Source organism: Hippoglossus hippoglossus, chromosome 13 (assembly GCF_009819705.1).
Source record: "Hippoglossus hippoglossus isolate fHipHip1 chromosome 13, fHipHip1.pri, whole genome shotgun sequence".
NCBI classification, from domain to species: domain Eukaryota; kingdom Metazoa; phylum Chordata; class Actinopteri; order Pleuronectiformes; family Pleuronectidae; genus Hippoglossus; species Hippoglossus hippoglossus.
In genome coordinates, this window is record NC_047163.1 from 7,433,128 (window position 1) to 7,448,439 (window position 15,312).

At 40.1% G+C, this 15,312-nt stretch overlaps 2 protein-coding genes across 2 annotated transcripts; both read right to left on the reverse strand.

Moving 5' to 3' along the window:
• Positions 1 to 1,024: 1,024 nt before the first annotated feature.
• Positions 1,025 to 4,705, reverse strand: ca4b (carbonic anhydrase IV b). The gene is made up of 8 exons (XM_034603521.1): positions 4,628 to 4,705; positions 4,381 to 4,425; positions 4,118 to 4,282; positions 3,619 to 3,764; positions 3,432 to 3,524; positions 2,504 to 2,579; positions 2,091 to 2,254; positions 1,025 to 1,313 (listed from the first exon to the last, which is right to left on the reverse strand). Exons 1-8 carry the CDS (start codon positions 4,686 to 4,688, stop codon positions 1,128 to 1,130), a joined length of 936 nt encoding a protein of 311 aa, XP_034459412.1. The 5' UTR covers positions 4,689 to 4,705; the 3' UTR covers positions 1,025 to 1,127.
• A 4,507-nt stretch (positions 4,706 to 9,212) lies between these two features.
• Positions 9,213 to 12,896, reverse strand: proca1 (protein interacting with cyclin A1). Its single transcript, XM_034603512.1, has 4 exons — positions 12,242 to 12,896; positions 12,012 to 12,144; positions 11,354 to 11,488; positions 9,213 to 11,240 (listed from the first exon to the last, which is right to left on the reverse strand). The coding sequence occupies exons 1-4, from the start codon at positions 12,750 to 12,752 to the stop codon at positions 9,545 to 9,547; spliced, it is 2,475 nt and encodes an 824-aa protein (XP_034459403.1). The 5' UTR covers positions 12,753 to 12,896; the 3' UTR covers positions 9,213 to 9,544.
• Between the last annotated feature and the right edge of the window lie 2,416 nt (positions 12,897 to 15,312).

Sequence of the window (15,312 nt, forward strand, 5' to 3'; positions counted from 1 at the left end):
ACCATTTTATATGGTTGTGAGCATCTGCTGGAAACTGTGACTCTACCACCTGTGTTTCTGCACACTCTATCCACGACAACGATTATTTTTGTTTTTCTTTCTCATTACATCATGATTGTTGCCACACAAGATGAAACTTCCTCATGACTCCTGAGGATAGAAATAAAAAGTCTGAGGACATTTATGACACAATGCAACTGCTACCTGAAACCAGTGCTGGGTGCTGCCACTTAGTGGATGTTAGTGGAGGTGACACTGAAGCACATCCAGGCTAGATGTAGTCTGTAGAGGAGAAATCTAACAAAATATAAAACAGTTTTACAGATTGTTAAAGGTGAATATTTTGTATCCTTTATTTTCACATTTGGCTTTTTTTTTTACACACACACACACTTGGCAAATAACAAACGGCATGTGATTAATAGTAACAGTATTTATTCAATGCAATACATGGATGTTACTCTAATTACTCCAAATAAAGTTAATAATATAATCAAATAAACTCTATGAACAGATAATGAGAGAATGGGACTAATGACAGAGACTCATAAAGAAGACAAAAAATTTTAAAATGTTTATTTACCACGCAGGAATCAAACTTTATTCTTTTACTTTTCTTTTACTGGTCACATAATGTTTCACAAACTGAGTGCACCAAAGGCTTAACCTGTTGTAACCAAACAGCTTGAACATACATTATGTGCCATCACTCAGGTCAGGGTGCAAATATTTGTAGAACAGGAAGGAAACTTAAATGAACCAAGATAACATATCAGATAAGAATAAAAGAATTAGCAGCTGCTAATCTGTGATTGTACTGGATCAACCTACATGGTGCAATCAAAAGCGGTGAAAACGATTAATAGATCCATAACGTCAGTGAACCCCAGTGCTTTTCTTGTATAAATCAAATGAAGACTTAAACTACGCGCCCTAAACTTGAATACACAACTCAAGTATAGAACAAATAAAGAAAATGCTGATGACATTTCTTTTTACCCAAAAATAACATTGCACACAGTGCATACAGTAGACTCACACATACTTAATTTACCTTTAAATACATTTCTTGTATTTGCTATTCTTGTATGAGCAGTATTCATTCATCAAGGTTCATTCACTAAGGTTCACGCTGTGGTGTGCAGGGAGAGTGCACTGGGCACCAGCGCTGCCAGCATGAGTAACACAGTGCTCACTGCTGCCACGTGGCCTCTGGAGTAATACACCTGCCTCTCATTCAAGGGCTGCACTGATCTGAAGGTTCTGACCATTTGCTTTCCGTCAGAGAACTGGAGCTGGGAGAAAGCAGCGAGCTGTAACAAGGAGGGAATCACAGCACACAGGTCAAATGTACAACGTTCTGCATGTGCACGAAACAGCTGTTTTTAGCAAATTAGATAAATACAAAAATATAAAAATTGGAATAACCACTTCAGTGTTTCATGCCTCTGCAAAGTATGAGTTTACATCCATGTCTGTATGGACTCGTATGTTATATGTGGTGACAAAAGTAAATGTATTTTGTCGTAATTAGCATATTAATGATTGATTAAATGATTATACGAGTTGTGTCGGTGAATCAAAAGAGTAAAGAGACAAGGAAGAGGAAGAGATGTAGATTAATTCATGATGATTACCCAAACTGCTTTCAAGGTCCAGTGTGTAAGATTCAGGTGAAAGGGATCTATTGGCAGAAATTGAATATAGAATAATCCTAGTGATGTTTTCACTAGTGTGTTTCATCTAACTTGTACGAATTGTTGTTTTCTTTACCCTAGAATGATCCCTTTATATTTAAATACTTTATATTTTCATCAGGAGTGGGTCCTCTCTACGGAGGCAGCCATGTTTTTTACAGTAGCACAAACTAAACAGGTTTTTGACCTTTTGAGTTTTTATGACAACTAAAGGCTTCCACAGGTTCTCTTTCACATTTGGAAGGGGAGGGTGAGGTGAGGGGTATTCCGCTGCAACATGCAACTTCACCACTAGATGTCACTAAATTCTACACACTGAACCTTTAATGTTATATAACCTTAAGTGCAGTACTTCAGTACTTTCCTCAGAGGCAGTATTTTGCATATAATTACCTGTTTCCTGCTCAGAGGAATAGTGTCTTCAAACACAGTCCAGACGACAGCTTCAGCACAGCCCGGTGTAGTGAGGGAACCTTCATAGCGAAAGTACTTGGTCATGTTTTTCTGCGGCGGAGTGAACATGTCCAGCGACACTTCCCTCAGTGTAGTGCTGTTTTCTGGTTTTTTATTAAACATTGACAAAGCAATCAAGTAAGCAAGAGATCTATTATCAAACAAATTAGTTCAAGGTATCAGATTTATTGTTCGAATCAATTCATTGTTGAGATATCAGGAAATGTGTTTTATGACACATTATTATCTCTAAATTTGCACTTTAGCCTGATGCTGGAACAATCAGCAGAACAATTAGATCTATGGCACTCCAAGATAAAGCACCATTACATTATTTTTCCATGTCAGTAAACGAGACTTACTGTGTTGTTGGATGTATTTCAGAGCCCTTATAATGGGGTCAAATTTCTTATTTGCAAATTCAGACTCCTGCAATGAAAGGATAGAATGTTACCTAGCTGAAATAAATAGAAAATGTAATAAATGAACAAATAAATACCGTTAATTATTTGGTTTGAAAAGGTTGATAAGTGGACTGCAAACTGAAGCAGTGCTAAGTCCCTTGAAATATATTTTTGCTGGTAAATTGATGCTTTGTGTGCGCTGATGACAAACAACAATGACGTTTATTTAAGGCTTTACGTCCTATCTCATCCTATCTGAGTCAAGTGTTAAACAATCACCTTTTAAAAGTTGTATTGCAGTTTATTGCCTGTGACATTTTTGAACTTAATTAACACAACAATAAAACATACTGCCCATTGTAAAGTTACTGCTTCACTCATGACTTCAAATTCCAGTTAATTTTATGTTTTACAGTCATTGTTTTGTGTAAATGTTTTTGGTGTTCCTCAAGGCTCGATTCTTGGACCTTTTAGTGTTTTAAAATATCGACAAAATGGGTCATTGATGATGACACTTACTTCAATTCAGAAAATCTCCTTATTAGTATTTAATCGATCTTTGTATTTGAACCACCATGTGCCACCAGTGCCACCAGTGCCAACAGTTATATTTATCCTTATCTTTCATGAGCTTAAAGTCCTGCTCCTCTGACTAATTGAAAACCCCCAGATTAAGTACGTTCTTTGAGCTCAAACCTGAAACATGCTTTCATTGACACTTTGAACAATTACTGAACCCAAAGAAATCCAGAGCAACATTTTTATGTAGTATTTTTCCAAACATTGTTTTTAATATTGGGCCTTTCATATTTCAACTTTTTGTATTTTTAATATAAACTACTTATGTTGCAAGATATTAGAATTAAAAAAAAATCACCTGAAAGAAGAATCCAAGAGCAGCCACACCTGTGCGGTCTGTGGCGGCCTCGGATAAGGAGTCATATTTTTCTTTTATGTGAACAATATGCATCTGTGGGTGACATATTAAGTTAATGTTACATTTTTAAAAGTATAATTGTTCCTTAATTTATCACATGTAGTGATTGTTATAACACATCTCATACCTCCATTGGGAATTGTTCTCCATCGATTAAGTGTTCAGAACCCGGCCCTCCATCTTTGCCCCAATGCAGGTGAAGTTGAATCGCCTTGTACGTCCCAGGCAGATTTCCTTCCTTGATCCTTATACTCCAGGGCAGGTCCAGTTTAACTGCAAAACATAAGTCAAAAAGAACAAAATGGTTCATGGAGATCCCACCCAGACTGTGACTGTGCGTCATTTGTGTTGTCTGGCACATCATTCTGTTCTATTTGTGACTCATTGTGACCGTTGATTCCTTTGGTGGTTTTATTTTAGAATCCATTTTTCGTAATCTTGCATCTGTTTGTGGTATTTTGAGTCATTTTGTGCTTAGTTTATGTCTCTTAATGGTTTTTTTTGGCTTTCATTTTCTTAGTAGAGTTAGCATCTCTTTCCAAACTGATTTAAATCATCCAGAAGTGACTAACTGTCTTTTAACCACCAATCTTTCAATTAAACCTTCAGTGATCACAAAGACATACCAGAGTGACCGGTGTTTATGAAGTGGCTATGAAAAGTCTCTTGATAGCCCGTGAGGTGAAGAGAAGTGAGGCGTTCATCTGGAAGTGCTCTCCTCGTCACGATGTTAACAGGAGACTGAGATCTGCCGCTGCAATGCCGAGACACCAGTCCCCATGTCTCTGGACCTGTGAAGGCAGGAGGATGGAAGAGCTCAGATGCTGCATACACTGCTTTCTGCATTTTTAAAAACTGTTAATTGTCAGTGTCTTGTCTTGAGCTTTACCTGCACAGGTGTGATTGCATGTGACTTGGGACTGGTAGCACCAATCTAGAACAACAGCAGATTATGAAAAAAAACAAACATCTGCATTTCTTTTCTTAATATTGAATAAAAGCAAAAAAACTTTCAGTTGAATAATATTTGATTACACGCAACTAATTTACTAACAAACTATCACAAATCCAAACAATGCATTCACTACACTTTTTCAGATTAATTGTAATTATTTGTTTTTATGGCACAAACATACCTGAGCCTGAGACAATCTTCAGGAAAGATGCAAGCAAAAATAAAACAGTTACGAGCAGCATTGCAAATGTCCTGCATGTGTCCATGTCTGTCTGCACTGATCGTTTCAAGGGACAATGGCAGAAACCAGACGGTTATAAGACAGGTAGGCCCACCTCTTTTATGACCTGTGATTTCTGTGACCACTCACACACAGCAAGCGCTGAGATAAGGAGACTGATATCCTCAAGATAAACAAATCTGCTTCTGTGTACTTAAAATTTAATGTAAAACTGTTATTAAAATTATTATTATTATTATTATTATTATTATTATTATTATTATTACTATTATTATTATTATTATTATTATTATTATATTATTATTATTATTATTATTGTTGTTGTTAATATTATTATTATTAGTAGTAGTAGTAGTAGTAGTAGTATTAGTGTTATTATTATACAATTGTTGATCTAAGAACTCTATTAATTGCATCTGGAACAGTCCATATTATTTAGATTTTCACTTCACCTGTAGTATTTGGACGCAGTAGTTGTTGTGAATGCTGTTACACATGTGTTCCTCCCTATGCACAGGTATGTGATTTTTAATCTTGTGTACATATTCCAGTGCTTTCTCTAGTGACTCACCTTTTACCCTCACTGTTGAAATATCATGGGTTACCTATTATGAGACACCCTTCATATATCTTCTCTTTCAGATTGGAGACATTCGGGTGCGACCTGTACATGTCGGTCATGTGATGGCTGATTGCTGATTGTACTCACACATTCTTCATCTGACCTTTTTATGACTTTTTGTGAAACTAATGATCTGATTGTGGAATAAATGATTTTTAAGTGAAAGGACATGGGTTCATGGTTCAGAGGAACACATCTGTTGCACTTCAGCTTCAGATTATGTAACATAGTTGTCGAATCAAATTGTATTTTAACTGTGGTACAATTAACCTTTAGTATGATTGAACAAACAATTTATTTTATCATGGAAAGTAATGAAATTAAGTGAAAGTTAGTCAAATTAAATATTCTGTTTACTATGCTTATATATCACTGGATCATTATTACTCATGTCTGAATGTGTGAATAACATTTTACTATTTGGTTACGTTGGAGCTGCACTAATAGTTTAATTATCAAATTATTTGACTATTTGCTTGAATCTCCACTGAGTGAGTTTCATTTAAGGCTTTCTCCACTAGAGGTCCCAACAAGCACAATTATAAACACCTCCAGATTATTTATCTACTTCCTTCATTAAAATAATTAGCAGTCAGTGGTGGAGGAAGTATTTTAATCCATTCTTCAGTAAAAATGAAAATGAATAATCAGCTAAATGTACTTTGAGTATCAAAAAGAGATGTACTTGTTCTGCAGAAGAGTGACCCTAGCTGAAGTTTCACTCTGACATTATTAGATCATCAGCACTAACAAAATAACATTTTCAGTTGTGAATTGTCAAGAGGGTTTGAACTAACTCATTTGGTCTAGTGGTTAGTCCTCCAGTGGGACAGACACAAACGGACACGAGTGAAAACATATCCTTGGTGAAAATGTCCTTGGTAAATATATTGGTCACAGAAAAGCTGCCTTTTCAGTCCAACACTTTTGTACTTTCACATAAAAAGGATCCAAGTATTTTTTCCACCACTGCATGTTAACATGTTAAAGACATTGTTGATTAGTAAACTTTTATTTTTCTTCATATTTGATAACGTTCTCGCATATTTATTCAGAAATGCAATGGTTGTGACAGAAAGGGAGATTCTGTTGACAGTTTGTAGCAGCACAAAGACATTTATTCTGTATATGATACTTTAATGGACATATGTTTTCAACCCAACGCAAACTCACAAGCTGCCGTTTTAGTGAATAAGAAAAAGAAGGTTCTGAAGACAGAGACCAACTTTCCTCTGTTTCTGTGTTCCTGCCGCAGAGAGCTGCCAGTGAAGTTCCTGTTCAGCTTCCAGTCCAACGGAAGCCAAGGGACACCGGTGCCTGCCAACCACCCCCTACCATCTTTCTGATGTTAATGACCATCTGTTTGTGTGGAGACTGCACATTTGTAGAAATACACAAATGTTGCACAGTGCACTTTGCTCCATGGTTTTGTCCATACGTACTCCACTTTGTTAAGAATCAGCCTCGGTGCCAGGACATGGTTCCTCGCACCCAAACAGAAAAAGTGTGTCAGAAAAATGTGGGTTGTCTTTTCCACGATTGGCTGCTAGAAATTGTTGTCAGGGGCGTGGACAGAGGAGTGGCCATGAGTGGCATGATGTCCCCAGACTAAGAAGATGAAAGGAGGGTGGTTGACTAAACAGGTTCAGGTCCCTGAACAGGAACAAATCAAACAAGTAAAACAACCAAAACCTGATAGCAGTCACACCAATGGAAAACTGGCAAAGGGTATATTTAAATATTTATTCAGTTGTTGAGTTTATTGTTCACTGTGTTGGCCTGTTTGTGCGTCATACTTAACTTACTTCCTATAGAGACTGTTGCTGCTGCAGGATTGCCTGAATTGGATGAGCTGCCTTTCTCCTCATTTCAGAAACAAGAGAAGAACGTGCACTTCCTCATCCATCAATGACACACAAGCCAATTTAACCTCTGTAGGTTTGTTTCTCTCAATCAATAAATTCTCCGCTTTGTTGGTGACTATAATAGGTTATTGGATTCTCTGCCGCTGAGTGTATGTCCTCTCATTACCGTGTCCTTCTCTATAGCACAGATTGCGTTTTCCTTTGTGTGAGAGCCCACTCTCAGATGTTCAGAGCCATCGCCGCAGTAACGAGACAATACAGTGTGAAGGTTGTTTCAGCTGCACCTGTCAGCAAGGTACGGGATATTGCAGTATGTATATTGCTGTACTAACAATCCATAGTAGGAAGTAACTAAGTACATTTACTCAAATGGATAGATAGATAGATAGATAGATAGATAGATAGATAGATAGATAGATAGATAGATAGATAGATAATCTTTAGTATAAGTAAGCATTGAGGCATAACTTCAAATATGCACCTGTGTTGGTGTCAGATAATTTTTTGCTTATACATGTTTACTATTGTGTTACTAAAATTATTCCTGGCCAAAGTTGTGTTCCACAGAAAGTTGACCTGAGGACTGACGGCCTCTGCAGGAATGCTTTAGATTAGATGTTTTATGTTTGGTGCTGGAAGTTGCCAACCTGTGTCTGGTGCCGTGATAAGATGAACCTTGAGACTCTAATCTCACGAGGATAATGGGCATCATGACATGACTTAAAGTGAACTAGACTGTTACTGTTCATCTGTGCAGAAGATTTCTCTTCATCCTTTGGGTAATAATGGTCTTTATATTTTGGCTGAGGTTCATAGTCATTGGAGTTTTGAAACGTACACTTTCAGTCCATTGGATGATGTTTCATGTAAACTTACCACGAGGCCGAAACGTTCTCAAAGGTCATACACTTACACAAGCATTTCAATGTTCTGCCACCTTTCCCGTCTCTTTGTGAGAATCGGCTTTACCACACATCTAATTGTGTTAGTCACTTTGCCATTTCAGCTTATGAATGCTAAGCCCCTTTGAATGCTTGGATGTCCTCCAAAAAATCGGGAAAGTTGAGCTGCAGCATGAAAGTCTGCATTGTTTCATCGCTCCCACTGTTTGCAAGACGAAGGAACGGGAATATTCTCAGAAAAGATTCTTCTTTCTTCAAAAATGCCAACATGCATTTTCTGTGAGTCTAATTTTGAACATTTTGGCCTTTGAAACACGTCCAGATACATTTTTCTGGTCAGAGTGTGAGAATCAGCTGACCTGGAGGATTTCAGCCTGTGCACTGGGTGTTACAACCCTCAATGGTGGGGGGTGAAAGTGTATAAGTGAGCTCCTAATCTGTGTGGAGAATGTGGCCATGTCTCAAACCACACAGGCAGGTGGCAGCTATAAGATCAAAGTCCTCAGTGCCCCGGAGCAAAAGAGCACAGTAAACACACAAACGTTTTCTTGGCATGGTTTCTGTGCTCAGTACGGAAAGAAAGGTTCGCAAAAAAAATCTGGTTAAGCAGATTATGTGTTGAGCCTCAAAGTTTTCTTCCAATATTGATTAAATAATTCCAGCTGAGATAACAGGGGGGTTGTGGACATAAAAGGATTTTAGACCCAGTAAAGTGTCACACTTCTCTACTGCTGTTTAGATATCAGTTAGCTACAGATATATTCAAAGAAATAATAAAATATTTTGGAAAATGTGTGCTTTCTTGTCAGGGATTGGATCAGTAGACCACTCTCAACATGCTTATCGAGTGCTAGCAGTAAGCTAACCAACTGATAGCAGTAAGATAACCAAATAAGCTTACCAATTGTTAGCAGTAAGCTAAACTACGCTAACTGACTGCTAGCAGTAAGCTAACCATATAAGCTAACCAACTGCTAACATATTAGATCTAGTTTGTTTAATTCATGCAAAACCCAATGTGTAAATAAACAATATCTTTTACTATGTAGTTTGTGTGGTAGCTAGCATACAGGAATGAAAGTAGCATTGACCCTCTAACTCTCGACAAGGAAAAAAAGAGGCATCCTTCTCAAATGTAAAACAATTGTTGAAAAGATTTTTTTTTTACTTTATTCATTTTATCACTCAACATAGCTACATGGAAGCACTGTGAAATACATTCATGGTCATTCAGATGTAAATGTATTACACCCATCCAGAATAAAGTATAACAAAACATGATCCACACTTTACAATCTAAATGATTTTCGTCCATATCTGTGATTTTAATGTCGAACAAAGAAGATTATATTTTGAATATGTATCATTTATCTCATTATGAAGCAGATTTATCTGATTGACAGAAGCTAGCATAGCCAGCTAGGATGCCTTTTTTTAAGCATATCCCGCTGTTCTCAGACCACATGGCTCATTGTTGTCTGATAGATAGCGCTGCTGCTTTCCTCCTCTTCTTCCTGGTGAATTGTGCCTTTACTTTCTCAATCGTTATCTGAATCGGGCTCATGGCGGGAGGAGCAGAGGTGGTGATGCGGGGCCTGTCGGACGTCTGTGGATTGAGCTCGTCAGTGGTGGTGATTTTGGACGGCGGGGTTGTAAATGTCATTGGTATGTGTTTAGTTTGTTCAAGGACAGAAAGTCCATTGCTGAGAGTAGTGGGCATGGCTTTCTGTCTCGACTTCCTCTGCCGCCTGATTGTTGGCCTGTGTCGTTTTGCACTGACAGCAGGGGGCGCTGTTGTAAAAAGCCTCCATACACTTTGAGTTGGAAGACTTTCTGTGGATCGAATTGCAAGAGTGTTGCTACCCGGGGCTGGAGTTGTGGGAATAGGGGGCAAATTGTCAGAGATGTTGTGATAAAATGTTTTTTCACTTGAAAAAGGCAAAGCCGTCTTCCTCCTTCTCAGTCCTCTCTTCTTTGATCTTCGCCTCTTCAAGACACTAAAGGAAGAGTTCGGAGCTGTACTGTGGTCGGATCTTTTCCCTCCATAAATGTCCAGCCGGTGAGAAACCGGCGGCTCTGCAGTGGAGACCGGTCTTACAGTGGGAGCCCTGTTGAGAGGGATCACATTCAGATTGTCCACGGAGGAATTTTCATGGGCAACAGCCACAATGGGGGAAGCTGAGCTGACTTTCCTCCTTTTTTTCCTCCCCTCTCTGTCTCCCCTCTCCTTTGACCTGTTCCTTTTGACTTTGGTGATTCCAGTGGGGGTACCAGCAGTGCTGACGACAGGTCGCTTTTCAGGGTCGCTCTGAAGGCTTTGTTGCTGGGGTTGTGGCATCGGGGTTATGGTAATGAAGGTGGGGACAGAAATGTCACTTGACTTGTCTGTTGTGTTCCTTACAACCTCCTCAGAAGAAGGAGGAGGAACTTTCTTGCTCTTCTTTCTCCCGCCCTTTCTTATCCCTCTGGTTCTTGCTTTACGTGGAATAATGGTTGTGTTTGTTCTTGCAGAAAGAGTAATTTCCTCTGCTGGCTTCTTCTGGACTATCAGTGATGGCGTGGTGGAACGCGTCTCCTTATCCATAGCTGGTTCATCTTTCATGACTTCGTTGGAGGGCTCCTCTTTTCCTTTGAGCTCATATTCATTGTCACCTGCTCTGTTTGTACTTGACTGGTCATGTTTGTGTGACTCACTGATGAAGTTACTCAGGGCGATGACTTCCCCTGGTTTGCTGCCAGAAGGCGAAACCGCAGCTCTGTCGTCTGTTTTGACACCTGCCTCTGCTTTCTGCTTCCTTTTATTCCCCTTTCCTTTATGCTTTTTAGGGGTTTTCTTCTTCTTCCCTTTGTTCTTCCTCTTCTTCTTCTCTGAGCTCTGAGTCTCTTTGTCAGAGTCGTTGGTGGAGCTTTGCGAGGTGGAGACAGTAGCAAGGACCTTGATGAAGTCCTCGGCGGCGGTGACGACGTTTGTGAGTGAGGGCTGTTCAGGGCCTGGCATGGTTGACTGAGTTGGACTCTCCGGTTTCTCTTCCTCCTCAGTTTTTTCGGATTCTTTATTCTTGGGAGGAGCCAATGTCAGCTCATCGATGACATCAATACCACCAAAGTCGTATGGGACCGCCTCTTGCAGCAGAGCAATGGGGAGCTTCTCATATCGTTTACAGCTATGAAAAAAAAAGAGGGATCAAAGGGGGGGGGGGGGTTAGTGTGCGGATATCAGGGAGTAATACTGCTCAGTATGCTGTAAAGCTACTTAAAAGTTTAACTCCATACTTACAGGCCATACCAGTGCCGCTCTGCACATCGCTCCTCATAGGTTAACTCAAAGCAAGGCACGCCGATAACATTGAAGAACGCCTGACCAACAACCCTGGAAGATGTGTCGTTGACTTTCCTCAGACAAGTTTTCAACCTGCAGAGAGATGGACACAACAAAAAGTCTTGTTTCATTAAGTTTCAAAAGGAAAAGAAACAAAAATTGACAGAGGTGTTAACATATAGACACGTATCCTGAACTGTAATGCATCTGCAAGTTAAGGTCATTAATTCTGAAATTTAGATTTTACTTAAACCTAATTTTTAGGTGTCCAGATGATGACTGCAATATTGATATGACTAAAAGTGACATAAATACCAGTTGGTTCTCATAGTAACAACTTAGGTTCACTGAGTTCAATGAATTCCCTTTATTTTAACATCATCAATAATCTATTAATTCTGATGTAATTTCATTTTGTGTAAATATGCTTTTAAACTCCCACTGCGCACAACGTGACCACATTTTTGGACAGAACAGGTTTGTCAATATGACTAAACGCTGGTGACTCAACACATTCCAGCCTTTTCTTTTTGTAATAATCCATTTAACTGTGAGTGGGGTTAACAAGTCTGAAACAATCTGGGTCTGACAGAAGAATAAAACGTTTTTTACTCACGTATTATCACAGTCACAATCGCAGATGGAGTGCCACTTGAAATTGGTGTGGCCATAATTTGAGGAGAAGGCGTGGATGACATGAGGACAGTGGTCGTGAGTTCTGCAGCAGCTGTCGGTCTCTGCAAAGTCTCCTGCAAAGAGGAGGTCACTGATAGTAAACCGTGCACAAACACACTTAATGCACACAGAATGTAATTTGCTGAAACATATAGATGTGGTGTAACCTACCCAGCTGCTCATAGTTATCAGCCATGTTACCGGCTCCACACCACAGGGTCCCGGGATAAGTGAAGCCCCTCTTGGATCTTTTTAACACCTTGTTCTGCAGCGAAGAGTCATCGCTGTCCTCCCTCTTGACGCTGCGCCCGGACCTCTCTCTGAACTCGTGGCAAACCATTTTGGCTTCATCCATGCGCGTGAAACGCGTCTCCAGCTGGCTCCCGGCTCTCTGTTCCTTCAGCCCCAGCCTGCACTCGTGCATGAAGGATTTCACCTGCATCTGGTTCACTATGACGGTGCAGTTCACGAGCTTGCCGGAGGGACTGACGACGGAGCGCACCACCTCGGCTCCGTCTGACACCTGGTAGAGGAGATTCTCCCCCACGCTGGACATCTTTGCGCAAAAGGTGCCGTTGAGCATGGAGAACATCTCTTTGCTCTCCTTCTCCGCGTCCAGGAAGTCGCCCTTGACGAAGTTTCTGTCCAGATAAGACAGAAAGACAAAGAAGACCGACCACATGATGCGGCGTGTGGCACTTTCAGCACCACGCGTAACGGAGACAGCTCCTCGCGGTTTCCCGGCGCTCCCGTGCAGCCCTCCCACTTTTAAGGCGAAACTCGAGTGGCGCGATTATTAATACGATAAATGACAACACTAGGAGGAGTCAGCTGAATTAACCTCTTTAGATTTCCATCGGGGTTGAGCGCCAATACGCACTGAGAGCGCACATTATCCATCAATATCACCCCACTGAGTGAAGCCCTGCAGGAGTAGAGGAGAGGGTTAATTAGTGGGTGTGTGCCTCATGAACCTCCAGCACCTTCCACTGCACATATGACCGCTAGTTACCTCCCAACCCCCTCAGCCTCAACCCCCTGGAAAGTGGAGATTTACTTTGGGAACGCGCACGGAGGAGGTTCCAGCTTGCCCTGCTCCCCATGGTAACAGGCATGGGGTGATTGTGCCAACCCAGGAGATTGGACATCTTTCAGATGCCACAAAACAGGCGCTGAATTGGCGATGACCTAAATCACAATGCGCGCCAGGGACTAAACTCTTTCATTGTGGAATGTGGAGAAAGGTTTGGTGCTGCACGCAAACCCCACGGACTGACTGAGAGACCTCAGCAGCCCACGAGACTGAGGCTGATACTGAAATGATGGTGATTAAGACAAAACTCAGCATTAAAAATGTGACTGTGCCCTTATTACTCAAATTAGTCCAACATTAGCTCAAGTTGCTTCTATAGGTGGATGGTGATATATTATGTAATCCTCTATATCCGTTTTAATTGTGTGTTAGGAAAATTATGTTTTTTTAAGGATTTTGTAACTCATCGATCAAACAGTTCCCTGTCAAAATGCTCCAATTTTCATTTTTTCCTTTATCATGAAAATAGTACTGTATGTTCCATGTGAACAAAGATTTTAGAAAAGTTTAATTGTTCCTGTTTTTATTGAACATTTGTCAGAGTTGAGGTAGTAAAAACTAAAATGTATTTTAGTTTAAACTAAGTTTCTTGCAGAAAAGCAAGCATGGAAAGTCTATAATCAAAAGTGTCCCAAAACACTTTATCTCAGAGTTTAGACGCATGACAACATTGAGTTGAATCCAATGAACAATCTTTGGTAAAAACTTAAAAATGACACAAAAGTGTATAAACTGCCACGAAAAATAAACTCAACGTACAGTTTTGCTGGAGCGACTGAAGTAAATGAAGCCTGGAAGTTACAAATGATCCCGACAGGTGCCTCAAAGTTTGTTGATGACTTACAAACCCTGTGATGTTGCTAAACCCTCTGATGCATCATTAGGACAAGATTGAGCTGCAGTAGGTGAAACTCTATGTTGCTGTCAGAGTAACAAATGAAGATCGACTGATTGGTCAGAGGTTCATTGACCCAAAACATCACAAGGACCAGAGAGTGGCATCAAATAATGAAAGATCTGCACCGTCTCCAGACTCGTACCCCAATGACATTATTGATCTGGATGGAAGGTTGAAAGTTAAGAAACCTGCAAGTGTAACACAGTCGTGGGAACAGTTTGAACAATATTTCATTTCCACTGAACAAATGTATGTTCGGCTGCTCAGTGATTAGGAAATTAAGATTAAGTTTAGTAAAAAAGACAATTCCATGATCATCAATCTGCAACGGTACCTTTATTCTAAATAAACAATAAACTGTGTAAATTTAAATGACAGCTGAATGAATGAAGATGTTCTAGAACTTTTGACCAGAATCCCATTGCACGTTTAAACCTGCCTAAATAGAAGCCACATATCTTTGGTGCCACAGTTGAGAAGAAACACTTCTTTTCTTTTGTATTGTACAGTTTGTGTGATGAAAAAAATAGAAAGGTTGTAAGAATTCCGAGTGTGAATGTTTGCTGAATTAGGTTCCACTTGGAAGACCTTGAAGATCTGAAAACCTGATGTATCTTTCATGTGCTTTTTGTTGTTTGGAAATGTGGATCAGAATCTGGTCCACATTGTGGTGTCTAGCAAGCTGCCTGCACACCGGGCTTGGACACAACAATTCAAGAAAAAGAAAAACAGTTATTCAGTCATTAAAGTGTCAGCGGCTGCACTTTATTTCATCCACTCAGTCAAGAAACGTGTTTTGTGGATTGGATTATTATCTGTGTCTGATCAATAACTTTGTGGGCTTACAAATGACAAATTCTCACAGTTGAGTGTAGAAAAAGGACGAAGAACTCTGTGAACAAGGGACTTGTTCCCCAGAGAAAAGAAAATCTTTCTAATCAGCCCAGTGTTATGTCACATGGCTGGTCTTACTCAGAGCTCTAGAGGCGGAGATCCAGCCTACTCCAGGCACTGAAATCGGATTGTAGGAAGGCGGAGAGAAATGATGTAAAATCACCAGAGGCAACATTCGACCAGATCTTGAAAGAGGGGGAGGAGGAAGGAGGGGGGGACTGGTTTCTCATGAATTAAAGTGGAGGAGGGATTGAGTGCGAGAGGACGTGAGTAATCCTGCTGTTCATCAGGAGATATCTGGAGTCAACTGACATCACCCAGTGAAGCAGAAAGCTGACACTTGTACTGCTCTGTGTA